We start from the raw sequence: 14,556 nt of genomic DNA, 5'->3' as shown, positions 1-14,556 counted from the left end.
CGGGAAACAGACACATGCAAAAGGTTAAGAACCCCTGACAATGAAGAAAATGAAATACGGAAGTCTCTTACAACCTTCTTTCTCACTGGTAGCAATAAATGCTGTCCTGCATGCCAGCAGCCTGGGCAGCTGGGAGGCCATTTCTCTGGGTCCTCCATCCTTTGTCTGACAATGCTTCCCTCCCTCCTCTCTGGACCCCTAAGACTCTGAGAACGGAGGAGCCATCCATTCTTAACTTTGCCCAGGGTCATTCAGCCAATAAGTTACGGGTCTTTGCTATTCCAAGTCCCACACTTGGAGGATGGTGGACGGGTGGGTGGAAGCATCTCAGGGGTCAGGTGCTCTCATCTCTGGGCTCGGGGTGAGAAGGGGCTGGGGGAGTGGGCTGGTGATTGGCAAAGGGAACTCCAAGGTGGGAAAGCTCAGGCTTAGGGAGTCGCCTGGCCCGTGCCCGGGGCCACATGGTTGTCCTGGCTTCAGCTCTCCAGTCCTTCGCTGTGAGGGCCTCCCCTGCTTTCACAGATGAAGAGACTGAGGGACTGGGAGTCTAATAATGGAAGGCAGTAAGGGCAGAGCTGGAACCCACCCTCTGACACAGCGCTAGCCTGCTTTCCCCTTGCCATAGGGCCCCCTGACCATCACACCACACTGCCCGTTGTCATTAGGCCTTCCCTTACAACTTTCTACAACTACACAGCTCCGTGGTCTCGTCCCCGCTGAGGGGAGGAGGGTCCCGTTGCTGCAGGGCTCCCTCTGCAGTTCTGGCGTTCATCTGAACCATCGGTCTTCCCGTGCCCAAGTCCCACCTGTCTCTCTGTCTCTGGGTGACGGTCCTTGGCCCTGAGTCCCCAAGCATTTGCCACAAGGGGCTGGGCCCTTGCCCAGAATGGGTGAGGAGGAGGCGGCACTCACCTGTAGCAGCCTAGCCTGGTTCCAGCCGCTGGCTATGGACTCCCAGCTGCCTGTCTCTGCTCTGTGGAAGCTGCTTCTATTTTGGATTTGGGTTTAATTATAAACCATGATCTGCTTCCCCCCTTCCGCTCTCCTCTTCTTACTACCCACCTACCGGGTGCCATCAGCCCCCTTCCTTCCCGGGAGGGGAAGATGCTGAGATGATGGTGTGGCAAGGGCATGAGACAGAGCCTGGGCTGGCAGAGCCAGCACTCGCCTCCCGCCTCCACGCCTGACCCATCCTTGAGCTCTGCAGGCCGGGCGAAGGCTCGTCCAGCCACAGCCTGGGCTATATATGTGGTATGTGTCAGTGACTGCTGGGAGGTGGGGTGGGGGGACAGTGGGGGAAGGCTGGAAGCCACTATCCCTGGCCAAGGGGATTAAAAGTGGGCCGGTGTCCTCCTCAAGCCTTTGTTACTGTGTAGAAACAGAAGGCAAAATGGAAGAAGGCTACTGACGGTGGTCTTGTCCCACTTCAGAAGGGAAGTATGATGCAGAAAGGGAGGGACACCGGGCTGGCTTTGGGCCACCTGCTCTTGACCACTGGCTGTCCAGCCGGACTGTGATCTCCTTTCCCTGCCCCCGTGCCCTTGGCTGTATCAGAAAGAAGGGGTGGGTAGAGAAAAGCCCAAGTGCATTTAGGTAATTTCTGTGAAACTCTTAGCACAGTGCCCACCACATAGTAGGTGCTGTGCAAATGCTTCCTATGCTCTTTCCCTCTTCACAGAGTTGTTGGAATTCGTGTGGTAACATGCCAGGCCACACGGCAGAGTGGCAGGCGCCGGGGAGGACTTTGCCAGGAAATGAGATCGAGTTCCTGGCCAATGTTTGCAGAAGCTGGAGGTCCCTCTGACACCCCTAATTCTATCCAGACGGAGGAGGGGCCACTGCGCTAAGTTCAGAGGAGGAGCTATTGGGAAGGGTTGTACAGAAGAATTTCCTAAACCCTGGACAGGTCATTTTGTGACCTGAATCAGCCCAGAGGTAAGGTCCCACAGGAAAGTACCTAGAGAAGCTTGGCAGAGTTCTCCCCTGCCACCTCACAGTGTCCCCCCGCCATCTTGGTGCCTCAAACTTCAGCCCCCGACACAGTTCTAAGGGCTAGGAACAGCTTCCAGACCCTTCCAATCTCTTCTTAAGGGAGGATAACGCCATTGACAGAGCTTTTGAACCCAGTGAGATGCCAGGGAAGCTTTGGTTTTTTAAAAACGGCCGCTTTATTTTCGGTGCAAAGTGGCGGATGACATCAGATTCTCCCCGCTCCCCTTACTCTGTTGCTGGCTTAGCTGCAGGTCCAGGTCACGCAGCTGGGACAGGAACCCTCGATTGGGGCAGATGTTCCGATGGACACTTACTGTCCTCAGAGCTTCCACCAGGGTCAGCTGCTTGCGGAGCATGAGGAAGGCAAGGACCAGGGTGGCAGAGCGGCTGAGCCCCATGGCACAGTGGACAAGCACCTTCCCTGCAGAGAATCAGGGGAACGGAGTTTTAAGAGGCCATCAAGTGCAACTGAGGGCAAGAGAGATTCCGTGACTTGCCAGGATCATGGCATCTATAAGTATCTAAGGCTGGATTTGAACTCAGGTTTCCTTGTTTCAATAAACCATGCCATGAGTATGGGGAATTGAGAGCAACTTAAAGTGGGTATGAAAGGAAGGACTGAAAGAAGAGTCCCTCTTCCATTTTATAGACTGGGGACCTGCAGCCCAATATAACAGAAAATCAGGAGCCAGGAAGGCTCTTAAACCTCAACAGGCCTTGGGATCCTAGAACTCTAGGCCGACTCCTGCTCCCAATTATCTTTGCCTGATCCTGAGAATGGGGTGGGGGGCTTGAGCCAAAGAGAGCCTCCCTCCCCCTGGCCTGCCCTCTCACCGCCCGGCGTGTCCAGCGCTCCCTGGATGAAGTTTGCTGCCTCATGGAAAAAGGCACTGAGATCAAAGGCTGGGTCATCAAAAGCCTGTATCCCGTGGTAGGTCACAGGTAAGTGACAATAATAACTGGATCCTGTAGACACACCCAGCACCCCATGGGTAGCATTGAGGACATGAGTGATTCCTTGGTTCTGCAGCATTTTGAGATTCCTGGCTGCCCATCTGTGGGGGGAAGGAGCCCCAAGACACATGAAGTTGCTAGGAGCTCAGATGGCAATCCCAATACCTGGGAGTCTGATTGAGGCTCAACCTCAAGAATCCCCAACCCTAATTCCTACCCTAACTCACATCTCAAATGGAAACCTCTTAATCATAATCAGAACCTTAAAACACCCTCCTAAACCCCAGTATCTCAGAGCCTAACTCTGGGCTCAACCCCTATAATCCAGCCCTGGTCCTACAGCGCCATGGCTCAGTCTCTAGGGATCATGACGGGGGGGGGGGGGGGAAGGGGAACACATACAGCTAGTTTAATATTCCCTTCCCTATGGCTTCTCCAGGACAGCCCCAGATCCCTCTGGGATTTGATCAACAGTTTGGGCCCTAGGACATATGATTTGGGGAAGGATAGGAGATCATGGGAGAGACAGGAGGGACTGAGGAAGAACGGGCAGAGATATCTTACAGATCTCCCACATAAATGTTAGGCCAGACTTCATCCATGTGGTTCCCAGGCCCTCTTTGAGTCCAGAGGAGTCGCTGCAGGTCATCTATTTCTGGTGTTTTATCTCTGACCTTGTGAAACATCTTCCACCTGCCTGACTCCCAGTGGGGAGTGCTCTTGTCAGGATGGGGTCGAAAAGAACCTTGAAGTAAACAAACAACAAAAAAGGGGAAGGGGTGGGTAGAAAGGAGATAAGTTCAGAGAAAAAGTTGTTAGGGGTTTCTGCTTTCCCTAGGAAAATGCTAGCCTACTTCCATGAGAGTGTGGGTGATGTGGGGGGAGGGAGGTTGAGGGGACAACTTGAATCCCCTCCTTGAAGTTCTCACCTTTGGGTTGTGGGACTTAAGTGGGCTGACAAAAGACCAAGGATCCCTCATTTCCCCAAAGATGTATTGTCATAAAACAGGAAGCAAGATGGAATTTTTCTTTGAATCCTCATACCTATTTCTTTGGCTCCAGATGCTCTAGTTTCTTCCACCTTTCTTCTTTTTCTGTTTTTTTTTTCTTTTTCATCTTCCCTTCCTACTCTTTCACTTGTAGAATAGACTCATTCTGAAATTTCTTTTTCATCCAAAAAGTCACTTTAGCCACTGACCCATTCCCCATCAAGGGACCCAAAGATTTAGCTCCTTAAGAAGCATTCCAGGCTAGACTACCTTCCTCTCTTGAGTCCTAAATGGAAACAAGGGGAAAATAAACTTAAACTCTTCCTTTCATTGAAGGGGTAGAAGAACACTGTGACTGTGTCAAGCACAGTCAATATATATTGGTTTGTTTTTGTTAAACTTTGTATTTGTTGTTGTTATAAGGTTAGAAAAAGGGAGAGAAGTATGTTCAGAAATAAATGTGATAAAAAAGCCAAAGTCTCATTTGTAGGTCACCCACCTCTAGTAACCTTTTATTTTTTTTAATGAAAAAAGGGTTGAAGTTACGAAATAGCCACTGACTTTCTATTGAGTCATCCTGGCTCTTATTACCAAAGTCCAACTGGCCTTAGTCATAACCCAAAGAAAAGCCCATAGAAGAGAATACTAGGGAGACTATTTCAGCAACTCAACACTTCTTCCTGACTTTCCTGATTGATTAATTGATTTGATTTCCAGCACAGTCAGGGAAGAATCAGTTTCTAACTCATTTTACAGAAAGGGATCTAGTACATGGTATGATAGAAAGAGGTTTGTACTAGGAGTCAAGAAACGTGAGTTCTAGACTTAGTTTTTCCTCGGCTATAACTTCCAAGGAAGAGAATAGTAGGAAGACTATTTCAGCAACTCAGCCCTTCCTTCCTGGTTTCCCTGATTGTTTGAGTAATTTATTGACCTCCAGCACTGTCAGGGAGGAGTCGGTTTCTAGCTTATATGGATCTAGTATATGGTATGATAGAAAGAGGTTGTATTAGAAGTCAAGAAACATGAATTCTAGACTTTCAGCTTTCTCTTTTGTGAAAAGATAGGATTGAATTTGACGACCTCTAAAAAAAAGTCACTTCTTTATCTGGGCGACTTCCTCAAGTAGGAGACTTAGGAAACCCAGAGATCATAGAATCACAGAATTTGGGGGTTGGAAGGAACACCATTAACCATGTAGTTCAGCCCCAATATGAACTATAACTTGGACCAATAGTCATTTAGCCTCCTCTAGAAGGCCTACGGGGAGGAAAAAACTTACTACCTCTGGAAGCGCTTAATTCCAGCTTGGAAGAGCTTTCATTGTTAGGAAGTTCTTTCTGAGACAGAGACTAAATTGGTTCCTTGCTCTTTGGAGGCCAAACAGAATAAATCTAGTTCTTCCTTCCTAAAATAGGTCTGTAAACATTTGAAAGCACATACCATGTTTTTAAGTCTTCTTAAAACTTCTCCAGAGTTTCTTTAACCAATCTTCCCACAGATTCAATCCTTTTTGCCATGCTTGGTTGCCATGATTAACTATTCTGGACACATTCTGACTTACTAAGAATCTTCTTAAAAGTATGGCATCCAGAACTGAACACAATATAATAGATGATGACTGATAAGAGCAAGGTACAAAAGCACAAAGGCATTATCATCCCCTATTCCTGGAAGCTTAATACAAACCCAAGATTGCATTTGGTTTTTTTCCATTTGTTGCATCATTATCATGTGGAGCTTGCAGTCACCCTTAGATCTTTTTCAGAAATCCTGACTAACCATTTGCTTCAACCATTTGCTTCTCCCATCTTGTACTTGTGAAGTTGACATTTGGGACCCAAAGGAGTGACTTATCATAATTGAATTTTTTCTCATTAAATTCAGCATAAAATCTTTTTTGATCCTGATTCATCAATGATTTTATTGTCTGGCTCTCCCAGCTTTGTTCTAAAGCAAATTTAATGAGTCATTAAAGATGCAAGTCATAGTTTAAAAAAATATTAAAAATCAAAGGCCAAGCTTACATCGCTGGGATACATAAGGGCCCCTTGGCACATTAACAATGAACCATTAACAGCTAGCTGCTCTCTGAATCCAGTCATCCAGCCAGCTATGAATCAATCTATATTATCAGTTGATCCATATCTCTTTATCTTCTCTATAAGAATAGGCGAAAATATCAAAAACTTTGTGAAAATCTAGATAAGCTATAAACACAGCATTCTCCGCATATACTAGCTTAATAACCTTGTCAAAAGAGGAAATGAGGTTAGTCTGGCTTGACCTGTTCTTGATAAAGCCACTTTGGCTTTTTATAATCATCTATTGCCTCTTTAGAGGTTTAACAACCATATCTTTAGTGATTCATTCTGGCATTTTCCCAAATTGAAGATCTGAAGACCTGGCAGACTCTCTGAGCAGGCCAGCGAAATTTAAAATTCAGGTTTTCATATTTATTAATTGGCTTTGATGGGAGCCGGGAAGTCACTTCCCTATCTGATAGGATCATGCATTTTGAGTTAGAAGGGACCTTAGGGATCATCAAATTTAACCCCTTCAATTTACAAATGAGAAAAGTGGGGAACAGAGGTTCAGCATGCTCAAAAGCTCACAGTCACAAAATGTCCAGGCAGAATTCAATCCCAGGTCTTCTGATTCTAATTCAGCATAGCAAATTGTCTCTTTGATGTCACCTATATGGCAGTTCATGTCCCCCCCTTCAATCCCTGCTGCCATACCAATTCATTTTGAGTCTGCTGCAGTCATTGGGTCTCTGAACCTCAAAATAGCAAGTAGGTATGGAAATTCTTATCCCCCTTCAATTTTGTAATTGGAGATGGAAGCAAATGCCAAAGTTCACCACTAAAAGTCTGTGGAAAGATCTGGGAAGAATGGTCATCAAAACAGGCAAAACTTTCTGTATCATAGGGAGCAGAAATATGGGTCATCTGTCTCTATCATAGAACAAGAAGATATGAATTTAACTGACAGCAAGAAGGATTCAGAATAGATTTATGAATGAATTTAAGGACCAAGCAAAGGGAAGTGGGAAATGGGGTGGTAACTCAAGCTTCTCTAGAGGTCTTAGAATAGGAGGGCTCCTCCTGGACTGGGCTAGGAGAGATCTGGCAGAGAAAAGGGTTGGCCACAGAGGATGACCTCAAAAAAGTCTGCCATATTTTCTGAACCAGGGAAACGTGGATATTAGAGTCAGGTTCATCAAATTCTCAGGTTCCTGTTTTATAACATGTGCTTTCCTTTTTCTCCATTTCTAAGTACCTGAGATAGGAGACCATTTAGTGTGAAGTCCATGCCCTTAGAGTCAGAGCCTAGATTACTTCTGAGTGTGTGTGGAATTAGAAAAAAGGAAGAGTTGGATGTGAATTCTGCTTAGACATTTATTAACTGTGAGCCTTTGAAAGAGGAGAGAGAGAGGGAGAGAGAGACAGACAGACAGAGACTGAGACAGAGATAGAGACAGAGACAAAGATAGAAAGAGAAAGAGAGACAGAGAGACAAAGACAGAGATGGAGAAAGAGACACAGAAATAGAGACACAAAGAGAGACAGACACAGAGAGACACAGAGATAGAAAGACAGAGACAGAGAGACAAAGACAGAGAAAAAGAGAGACACAGAGAAATAGAGAATGAGGGAAGAGAAGAGAAAAGAGAGGAGAGAGGAGAGAGGAGAGAGGAGAGAGGAGAGAGGAGAGAGGAGAGGAGAGGAAGGAAAAGCTGATGGGGAGACCAGGAACCAGGAAAGGTGCTTGGAGATGTGGGAGCCGCTGACAGATGCTAGGTCTCTACCTAGATGCCCATTGGGACCAGGGGAGAAGGGTAAAGGAGACCCCCCCTAAGAACTATCAGCAGTCTGCTCCTCCTGTCAAGGAAAGCTCGAGGGCCCTACCTCCTTCCCAGCACACACTCCTACAGCTTCCAGCCTCAGTACTCAGAGCATTGTTGGTGGATGAAATGGTAGCTAACATGGTGGCGCTGAGTGTGAGCTCTGGGTTGGATGGGTCTCTCCTATGGCTTGGGAGATGGTGGTTCCAGTTAGGATGACTACAGGGAGTTTCCTCGGGCCCTTCCTCATTCCTGCCCCTCTGCTGTCTTCAGGGGAAGGAAGTAGGGCCCGGCCCAAATGACAAAGTTAGGCAACTAGCAAGTTTCCCTGTCCACACCTCCTACCCACAAACATACTTATCACCCCCCACTCCCCATACTTTATGTTCTCTTTCTTCCTTCTCTCTCCTACTTTTCTCCCACCAAACTTCCATTAGCCATCTAATTGGATTGGAAAACCAGCATCTTCCAAAGGAGATGGCCAGTGTGGTAGTGTCCAAACTGAGAAACATAAGGCACTTGAGGGGTTAGTGGATAGGAAAGAGTAGATCTTATCCCCCTAAACATTGTTTACTCCTCCCAAAGAGATCCGACCATTCTCTGTAGGTGCATTAGAGTTGGGAACCCTTCCACTGCCCTCCCATCCCCTTGTGGGCAAGGAAGAGTGGGTGCATTCAAATCCTTGGGGCAGCCAGCACTAACCTGTCCTGGACAAGACACCAGTCCTGGCCCCTAATCCTCCTGCACCCCAAATCAGCCCTGGTCTTGCAGAGACAGAAATCTCCTTTTTGGTGATGTTTCTGTCGGCTGTCCTATCCCCCTTGGAAGGGCAGAGAGACGGTCTCCTGGTAGGTGAGGACCACAAGCGATGGGGGGCTGCTCCCTCAGTCCCTTGACGTGCCCCCTTTTCCCTGAAGCTGCCTGTCCAACTGGCACAGCTGCTTGAGGAAGCCAGAGTTGGGGAAGATCCAACGGCGTTGTCTCACGGAACTCACAGCCTGCAGCAGGGTCAGCCCTTGCCTCAGCATGAGGTAAGCCAGGACCAGAGTGGCCGATCGGCTGACCCCCACCACACAGTGAACTAGGACCTTGGCTGGAGGAATAAGAGGGAGGTGGGTGGTGAGAAGGTTCCGGGGGAGGCAAACCCCTCTCATTCCCACCAGAAACACAATCACCTACTACTCTCTCCAGGGCCCAGGAACCTCCCTCTGGGAGCAATAATCCCAGCTCATGTGTCTATAACACAGCAAGATTAAGGACGGCTCTTCTCACAACTTTGTGAGGTACAGAATTCGAGGATTTTCATCATTCCCATTTCATAGATCAGGAAACAGAGTTGAAATGGATTTGCCATGGCTGAACAGCTAATATGTCAGGGAGACACCTAATCCCAGGCCTCCTGACTTCACTTCTAGTTGATGTTCACTATTTTCTATCACAATGACATGGTACAGAAATCTTGGGGATCTTTGGTGATACCAAAAGTCACTCATGTTGGCGATTCCCTTCACTCTCTGATGCTCATGGTCCATATCCCAGAAAAGGGTAGAATAACTTAGCCTGCCCTACGTACGTTATGGTTATCAGGATGGGCTGAGGTAATTATATGTGAAAATGCCTTAAAGAGTCTAAAGGACTGTGCGCTATAAGCCATCATTATCCTCAATCCCATTGCACAGATAAGAAAACCGAGGTACAGAAAGTGGAGCCGATTTGTCTAGTCACCCATGAAGGAAAAAGAGTTGAGGCTGGATAGCCGAGTGAACTCAGAATTGTAGGAACAGGGACCACTCCCAGCATTTTCTGTTTGCATTGCCCTTTGACTTTCTCTCCTGCCCCAAGCTTCCTAATTGAAATCTGGGGACACCATCTCATCACAGTGGGGGATTTCTTAAAACCTGAAATTCCTCGGTTGGGGGCGATGGCTTTCTGCGATGGACGGCATCTCTGGGAGGGCAGAGGGATCCCCCATCCACTCCTAACCCTAGTTTCGTACCCCCAGGGGTGAGAAGGGCATTGTGGATAAAATCAGCAGCTGAAGAAAAGTAGGCACTGATGTTGAAGTCAGGAAGGTCGTGAGCGGGCACCCCCAGGTAGCTCACACAGCTGCCGTAGAAGTCGGGTCCCCCCTGGCAGTAGAGCCCTCCATGGGCTGCATTCAGCACGTGAGTGATCCCTAGTTTCCACAGTTCAAAGCGATTGTTGGCTGTGGCCCTGGAGGAAGAGACAACAGAGAGGGAGGTAGGGGGATTGATCCAGGCTGGGGCCTTAGGGAAGACGAACATCAGCATGGAGGCTTTGGTCGGCTATGCAGATAAGCACAATTCCTCAGGCTTCTGGTACGGAGGAAGAAAACTGTAATGCAAAGGAAATGACCCCCAAGCCCAAGCCTTGGACCCCTTCCTCCCTGGCTCCTGGTCCTCCCCCCTCATCCCAACACATATTTCTCCTTGTGGTTAGTGTGGAGCCAGGTTTGGGGGGAAACCCTTTTCTACCAGTTTCACTGGATTTGGACCATGGGTGGAGAAAAAGGGAGATTCTTGACTTTCCTTGTCCACTCCCCACACTGCATCTCCCTTTTATCATGTCTGCAAGTTACCTTTTGCATTTGACGCTTTTTGTCCCCAGCTCCCACTGTCATTCTGAGCCAAGAGGAGGGCTGGAACCGACTGCAACAGGCTGAGAAGGACTACATTACCCTCTCCGACTCCATTTTTTTTTTTGTCTTTCACTCAAATTCCTGTAATTTTCACCATCTCCTATCCCCTAAGCCTTCCTTAGCCCAGGCTGAGTTTCTGGGAGACTTTGGGAAGCTGCCCCAAACTCCTAGTTTCTAAGTCCAGTTTTTTTTCTTCTAGGAGTGCTGTGTCCCACTGTCCCACCTAGGACCTGTCCCCCACCCCACCCCACCCCACCCCCCATGGTCTTGTACATCTAGGCACTCCTTGCTGTAAAGACTTCCTCCTAAAACAGGCTCCCTTCCTCTCCTCCCTCCCTCCGCCTGCACAACTGCATTTTCTTATCCCCAAAGACCACTCACGCATCTCCTAGGTAGAGATTGGGCCAGACTTCATCCACATGGCTGCTGCCACAGACCTCCCCTGATCTCAGGAGCTGCTCTACTTCAGAGACACTAGGGCAGGGAGCTTCCGAAATACCTGTCTCAGCTTTGATCTCTCTCGGGGAGACCTCGTCCCCAGACATGGGCCATAAAGACCTTGCGGCCTCTTATCTCCGAGAAATCCAAGGGCTGGCTGGCTGTGTTTGTGGGTGTCCTGTTGGGGTGGGGTGGAGAGTGTAATAACCTTCTCCTGGAACTTGTGCCTTCCCTCACACTCAGGTATCATTTTTCTGCCCAGAGACTGGCAGGGGCAGGTGGGACGGCAGTGAGTGACTCAGCAAGGGCTGTGACCTGCAGTGGCTTCTCCTTCCTGATTAGCTCCCACCTTCCCCTCCCCAAGCACCCGAGCCTTGACTTTTGCCTTCTCTCTACCCCTTCCCAACCCCACGCCTGCCCCGGAGGCACTAGGATTGAGAACTGAGGATGACCCTGGTAGTAGCCAGGATGGAGAGGGGAGGGGGGGGGGGGCTGAAGCTCTGACCGCAGGCCAGAGTGGCCAATAACGGTTTCCTTTTGGAGCCTAATTCCAGGCCCGGATCTGGACATGTGAGGGAGGGGAATGGGCCCAGATAGATTCAGGAAGGCAGAATATCCTGTTTCGGTTCCAGCCCAGAACAGGCAGGAACACTCATTAATCATCGGGGCCAAGCTCCTGGACAGACCCCCCCTTAGCGTCGGCTATGCTTTAAGGAGGAAAAATGAAACCCCAAGTCCGCAGGGAAGACTCCTAGGGTTCAGTCCTCAGCTAGACATTATGGGGGATGATGGCGAAGTTTAAGACCCGGCTTCCCATCATCACAGATTGTAAAAACTATCCCTGGGTTGCGCAAGAAGCAGCCAACGGGGGGAGGGGGAGGTAGTTGTAGAATGGTGGAAACATGGAAAGGGACAGATCTTGGCCATGGAAAAGACCCCAAGTGGTCCGAGGGCTGAGCAAAGCACGTGTGAATAAATGTCTCCGTTCCTCGATTTTATTTTCTCTTCTGCAAAAGGAGGCGTTTGGATCGGCCTCTAAGGCTCCTTCCAGCTTGAGATCTACGAGAGGCTGTGGGTCTGGCACGGAAACGGGAGGTTGAAGAAGAGGAGGCAGCATGAGCTGGCCCCGGCTCCCGAGCAGCGGCCGCCGCCTCTGAGGGCGCCCCTTGGCCGAGGCCCCGGCGGCCTCTGAGGGCGCCCCTTGGCCGAGGCCCCGGCGGCCTCTGAGGGCGCCCCTTGGCCGAGGCCCCGGCGGCCTCTGAGGGCGCCCCTTGGCCGAGGCCCCGGCGGCCCTCCTGAGCGGCGCGCGCTGCCAGGCGTTCCTGCGCCATCATGGAGGGGCAGCCCCTGGGCCCGGGGGCCCGCCTCTGCAGGGCGCCCTTGGGGCTGGGCCCAGGGGCGCGTCCTGGGCCCCGGAGGCCCGACAAGCAGCTTCCGGCTGTTTCCTGCTCTCAGTCACCGCAACAATGGGAGGTCCGGACCGGGGAGAGCTCAGGGCCCCGGGACGGCCGGCCCGCACACTGCCCGCCTAGGGCGTGGGGGAGAAGGTTCCGCTTGGGCCCGCATCTGAGGCCCCGACAAGGCAGCTCCGCCCTGTTTCCCCCAGACGTGAAGCGCCGGCTGGGGCCGTTACTCGAGGAGCGAGCACAGGCGCCGCTCGGGCAGCGCCGCCCTGCTGTCACTCGCCCCCCCTCTCGAACAACTGGGGCCAGGGCCGGCCTCGGAGATCGCATCTGACGCCGCTCGAGGGTCAGGCCCGTCTCCTCGGCGTCAGCTGCGCCCCGTTCTTCGGAGAAGCAGCAGAAAGCTGGGCGGCCGTAGACGCCGGGCGCTGACGAGAAACCCAAGCGCCACGGCCTCGGAGAGGTCGGCCGATAATCGGCGCGCCCCTGGCCTCGCCCCGCTTCCGGAGACATGGCGGGCCGAGGTCGCGTATTTCGGCGCTTAGGCCTCTGGGGATCGGCCGAAGCGGCCCGCAAGCCCCACCGGCTGCCGCGAGTTCCCCCGCTTCCCTGCCCTCGGCCCCTTTGCCTCTCCCTCGTTCCCCCGCCTCGATTGGCTCCCTTCCGCTTTTTTTCCCCCCTCTTCCCTGCCTCGCCCAGGGTCCGTCGGGCCCGGCCTGCCGCAGCGCATTCTCCGCCCGCGCTTCCGTCCGTCCCGTGGCTCCTCGCCTTCTTCCCTCGTTTCGCCCTCCCCTCGTTCTCCCGCCCCTCTCCGAGGTTTGGCCCCTGCCCCAGCCCTGCCGAGGGCCCGCCGGCCAGCGACAGTCCGGTTCGGGCGGGCGCTGCCGCGGGCGCTGCCGCGGGCGCTGCGGTGCCCGAGGCCCCAGTGTGATGCTCACGCTCAGCCGCCCCTCGTCGCCAGCTCCGCCCTCGCCCCCGCCCCCGATCCTGCTCGAGGCCCCCTGCCCCGACCCTGCCCCGAGGGGCCGCCGGGATAGCGACAGTGACGGCGGCAGCAGCTGCAACTCGGAGGAGAGCTCCTGCCCGGAGTGTCGGAGGGGCTCGGAGGCCCCCGCGCAGGTGAGCCTCGGACCCGGGTCTGAGAGGTCCGGGCCTTCCCCTCCTCCACCGGGGGCGAGGGCGGAGCTGGCGACGAGGGGCGGCTGAGCGTGGTGGGGGAGGGTCGGCGGCGGGGGGGAGAGAGTGGTTGCGCGCGCGCGCGGAGGTGTGGGCGGAGGTGGGCATTGCGTGTGTGACAGGTGTGTGCGTTGTGGGGGCTCTGTCTGGGGAGGGGCGTGCCGGTGTGTGACAGGTGTGTGTGTGCCTGCGCGTGCGCGTGTCAGCCCAGCGTGGTTCGAGTGGGGGGTGTGCGGGCACGCCTGGGTTGTGTCTCGGGTCAGCGTGTGTGTGTCAGTGCCTGGAGTGTGCGTGCACATCGCTGGGGGGCGGCGTGCCGAGTGTGTGTCAGGGGGAGATGCACCCCCGAGTTAGTGTCTGGGGCTGGTGGCGCTGGGGGGCCCCGGGGCGGTCCTGGGAAAAGTGTGCGAACAAATGAAGCGCTTGCGCTGGCGGCGCCGGCTCCGGGCCCCCAGGCTTTGCCCTCCCCGAGCCGTAAAGAGCTTGTCAGAGACGGAGAAGAGCCTCGGTGGCCCTTCCCTCTTAGCGAGCTCCGCGGTGGCCCACTCTGTGCATCCTCAGTTTGGAGCCTCGGGGCCCCCTCCGAGTGGGGCCGGGGCTGACCTCGAGCCCTTGGGGGGGGGGCCTGCAGTCCCAAAGACCCGACTCCCCGGTTCCTGGCGGGTTGACCCTGCACAAGTCACTTAGCTCCCTTTGCTTCAGCAAAGACACTCCGATGTCCCTTCCGAGAAAACCCCAGATCGGGTCACCAAGTGTGGGACAGAACCAAAAATGGCTTTTTTTTTAAAGGAAACTTTTAAGTTCCCTGCTAACAAAGACAGGTGGGCATCTTGAAATTTTTTATAGGAGGCAACATAACAAGATATTGTACATGGGCCAAGAAAAAATTGGTTCGGGGAGACACTATAGTAAGAAATGAATAATATTCTTTCATAAGTTTTCTACCTGTAAAATGTCAGTGTTTCGTTCAGCCTTTTATTTTAAAGGTCAAAAATCATGCGCTTCTACCTATGTTACTTTTATTCTTGTTCAATGGAGATGAGAGGCTCAGGAGAAGATACTGCAGTACTGGTTATCTTAATGTAATCCGTGTGTTGA

The 14,556-nt window shown here is 52.0% G+C and overlaps 3 protein-coding genes and 1 long non-coding RNA gene across 10 annotated transcripts in view; 2 read left to right on the top strand and 2 right to left on the bottom strand.

Moving 5' to 3' along the window:
* Positions 1–2,149: 2,149 nt before the first annotated feature.
* On the bottom strand, positions 2,150–8,566 carry LOC100920926 (dual specificity protein phosphatase 13). 3 transcript variants are annotated; one of them, XM_031956420.1, is made up of 5 exons: positions 8,485–8,565; positions 7,847–8,049; positions 3,511–3,691; positions 2,827–3,047; positions 2,150–2,413 (listed from the first exon to the last, which is right to left on the bottom strand). In XM_031956420.1, exons 2-5 carry the CDS (start codon positions 7,923–7,925, stop codon positions 2,169–2,171), a joined length of 726 nt encoding a protein of 241 aa, XP_031812280.1. In that variant the 5' UTR covers positions 7,926–8,049; positions 8,485–8,565; the 3' UTR covers positions 2,150–2,168. The 3 variants fall into 3 exon arrangements, with proteins under 3 accessions (XP_031812280.1, XP_023349940.1, XP_023349945.1); XM_023494172.2 differs by lacking the exon at positions 7,847–8,049 and having other exon boundaries at positions 8,485–8,566; XM_023494177.2 differs by lacking the exons at positions 7,847–8,049; positions 8,485–8,565 and adding an exon at positions 3,991–4,208.
* LOC100921194 (dual specificity protein phosphatase 13) lies at positions 4,029–12,169 on the bottom strand. 3 transcript variants are annotated; one of them, XM_031956421.1, is made up of 5 exons: positions 10,823–12,169; positions 9,779–9,996; positions 8,485–8,875; positions 5,379–5,531; positions 4,029–4,221 (listed from the first exon to the last, which is right to left on the bottom strand). In XM_031956421.1, exons 1-3 carry the CDS (start codon positions 10,984–10,986, stop codon positions 8,667–8,669), a joined length of 591 nt encoding a protein of 196 aa, XP_031812281.1. In that variant the 5' UTR covers positions 10,987–12,169; the 3' UTR covers positions 4,029–4,221; positions 5,379–5,531; positions 8,485–8,666. The 3 variants fall into 3 exon arrangements, with proteins under 3 accessions (XP_031812281.1, XP_023349952.1, XP_023349954.1); XM_023494184.2 differs by lacking the exon at positions 5,379–5,531; XM_023494186.2 differs by lacking the exons at positions 4,029–4,221; positions 5,379–5,531 and having other exon boundaries at positions 8,759–8,875; positions 9,681–9,996.
* Positions 8,730–10,825, top strand: LOC116421943. 2 transcript variants are annotated; one of them, XR_004232539.1, is made up of 3 exons: positions 8,730–8,813; positions 8,974–9,065; positions 10,411–10,825. It is a non-coding gene; the product is annotated as an uncharacterized LOC116421943 (long non-coding RNA). The 2 variants fall into 2 exon arrangements; XR_004232538.1 differs by lacking the exon at positions 10,411–10,825 and adding an exon at positions 9,785–9,868.
* A 976-nt stretch (positions 12,170–13,145) lies between the features above and the next one.
* SAMD8 (sterile alpha motif domain containing 8) overlaps positions 13,146–14,556 on the top strand; it is a 45,452-nt gene continuing 44,041 nt past the window's right edge. For both annotated transcript variants that reach the window (XM_031956418.1, XM_031956417.1), the window contains exon 1: positions 13,146–13,401. In XM_031956418.1, coding sequence (XP_031812278.1) covers positions 13,213–13,401 — 189 coding nt within the window. In that variant the 5' untranslated portion in view covers positions 13,146–13,212. The remainder of the gene's footprint in view (positions 13,402–14,556) is intronic.

This window comes from Sarcophilus harrisii, chromosome 2, assembly GCF_902635505.1.
Source record: "Sarcophilus harrisii chromosome 2, mSarHar1.11, whole genome shotgun sequence".
Taxonomy (NCBI): domain Eukaryota; kingdom Metazoa; phylum Chordata; class Mammalia; order Dasyuromorphia; family Dasyuridae; genus Sarcophilus; species Sarcophilus harrisii.
This window is presented reverse-complemented; position numbering and strand designations above follow the sequence as displayed.

Excerpts from the sequence above, each read along its gene's own strand:
- LOC100921194 (XM_031956421.1), bottom strand. The coding sequence starts at position 10,986 with ATGTCTGGGGACGAGGTCTCCCCGAGAGAGATCAAAGCTGAGACAGGT. Across the intron at positions 9,997-10,822 it reads AATCTCTACCTAGGAGATGC|GGCCACAGCCAACAATCGCT; the intron begins GTGAGTGGTCTT and ends CTCTTCCTCCAG. Across the intron at positions 8,876-9,778 it reads TGCCCTTCTCACCCCTGGGG|CCAAGGTCCTAGTTCACTGT; the intron begins GTACGAAACTAG and ends TTATTCCTCCAG.
- LOC100920926 (XM_031956420.1), bottom strand. The coding sequence starts at position 7,925 with ATGTTAGCTACCATTTCATCCACCAACAATGCTCTGAGTACTGAGGCT. Across the intron at positions 3,692-7,846 it reads GAGTGTGTGCTGGGAAGGAG|GTTCTTTTCGACCCCATCCT; the intron begins GTAGGGCCCTCG and ends GTTTACTTCAAG. Across the intron at positions 2,414-2,826 it reads AGCGCTGGACACGCCGGGCG|GGAAGGTGCTTGTCCACTGT; the intron begins GTGAGAGGGCAG and ends GATTCTCTGCAG.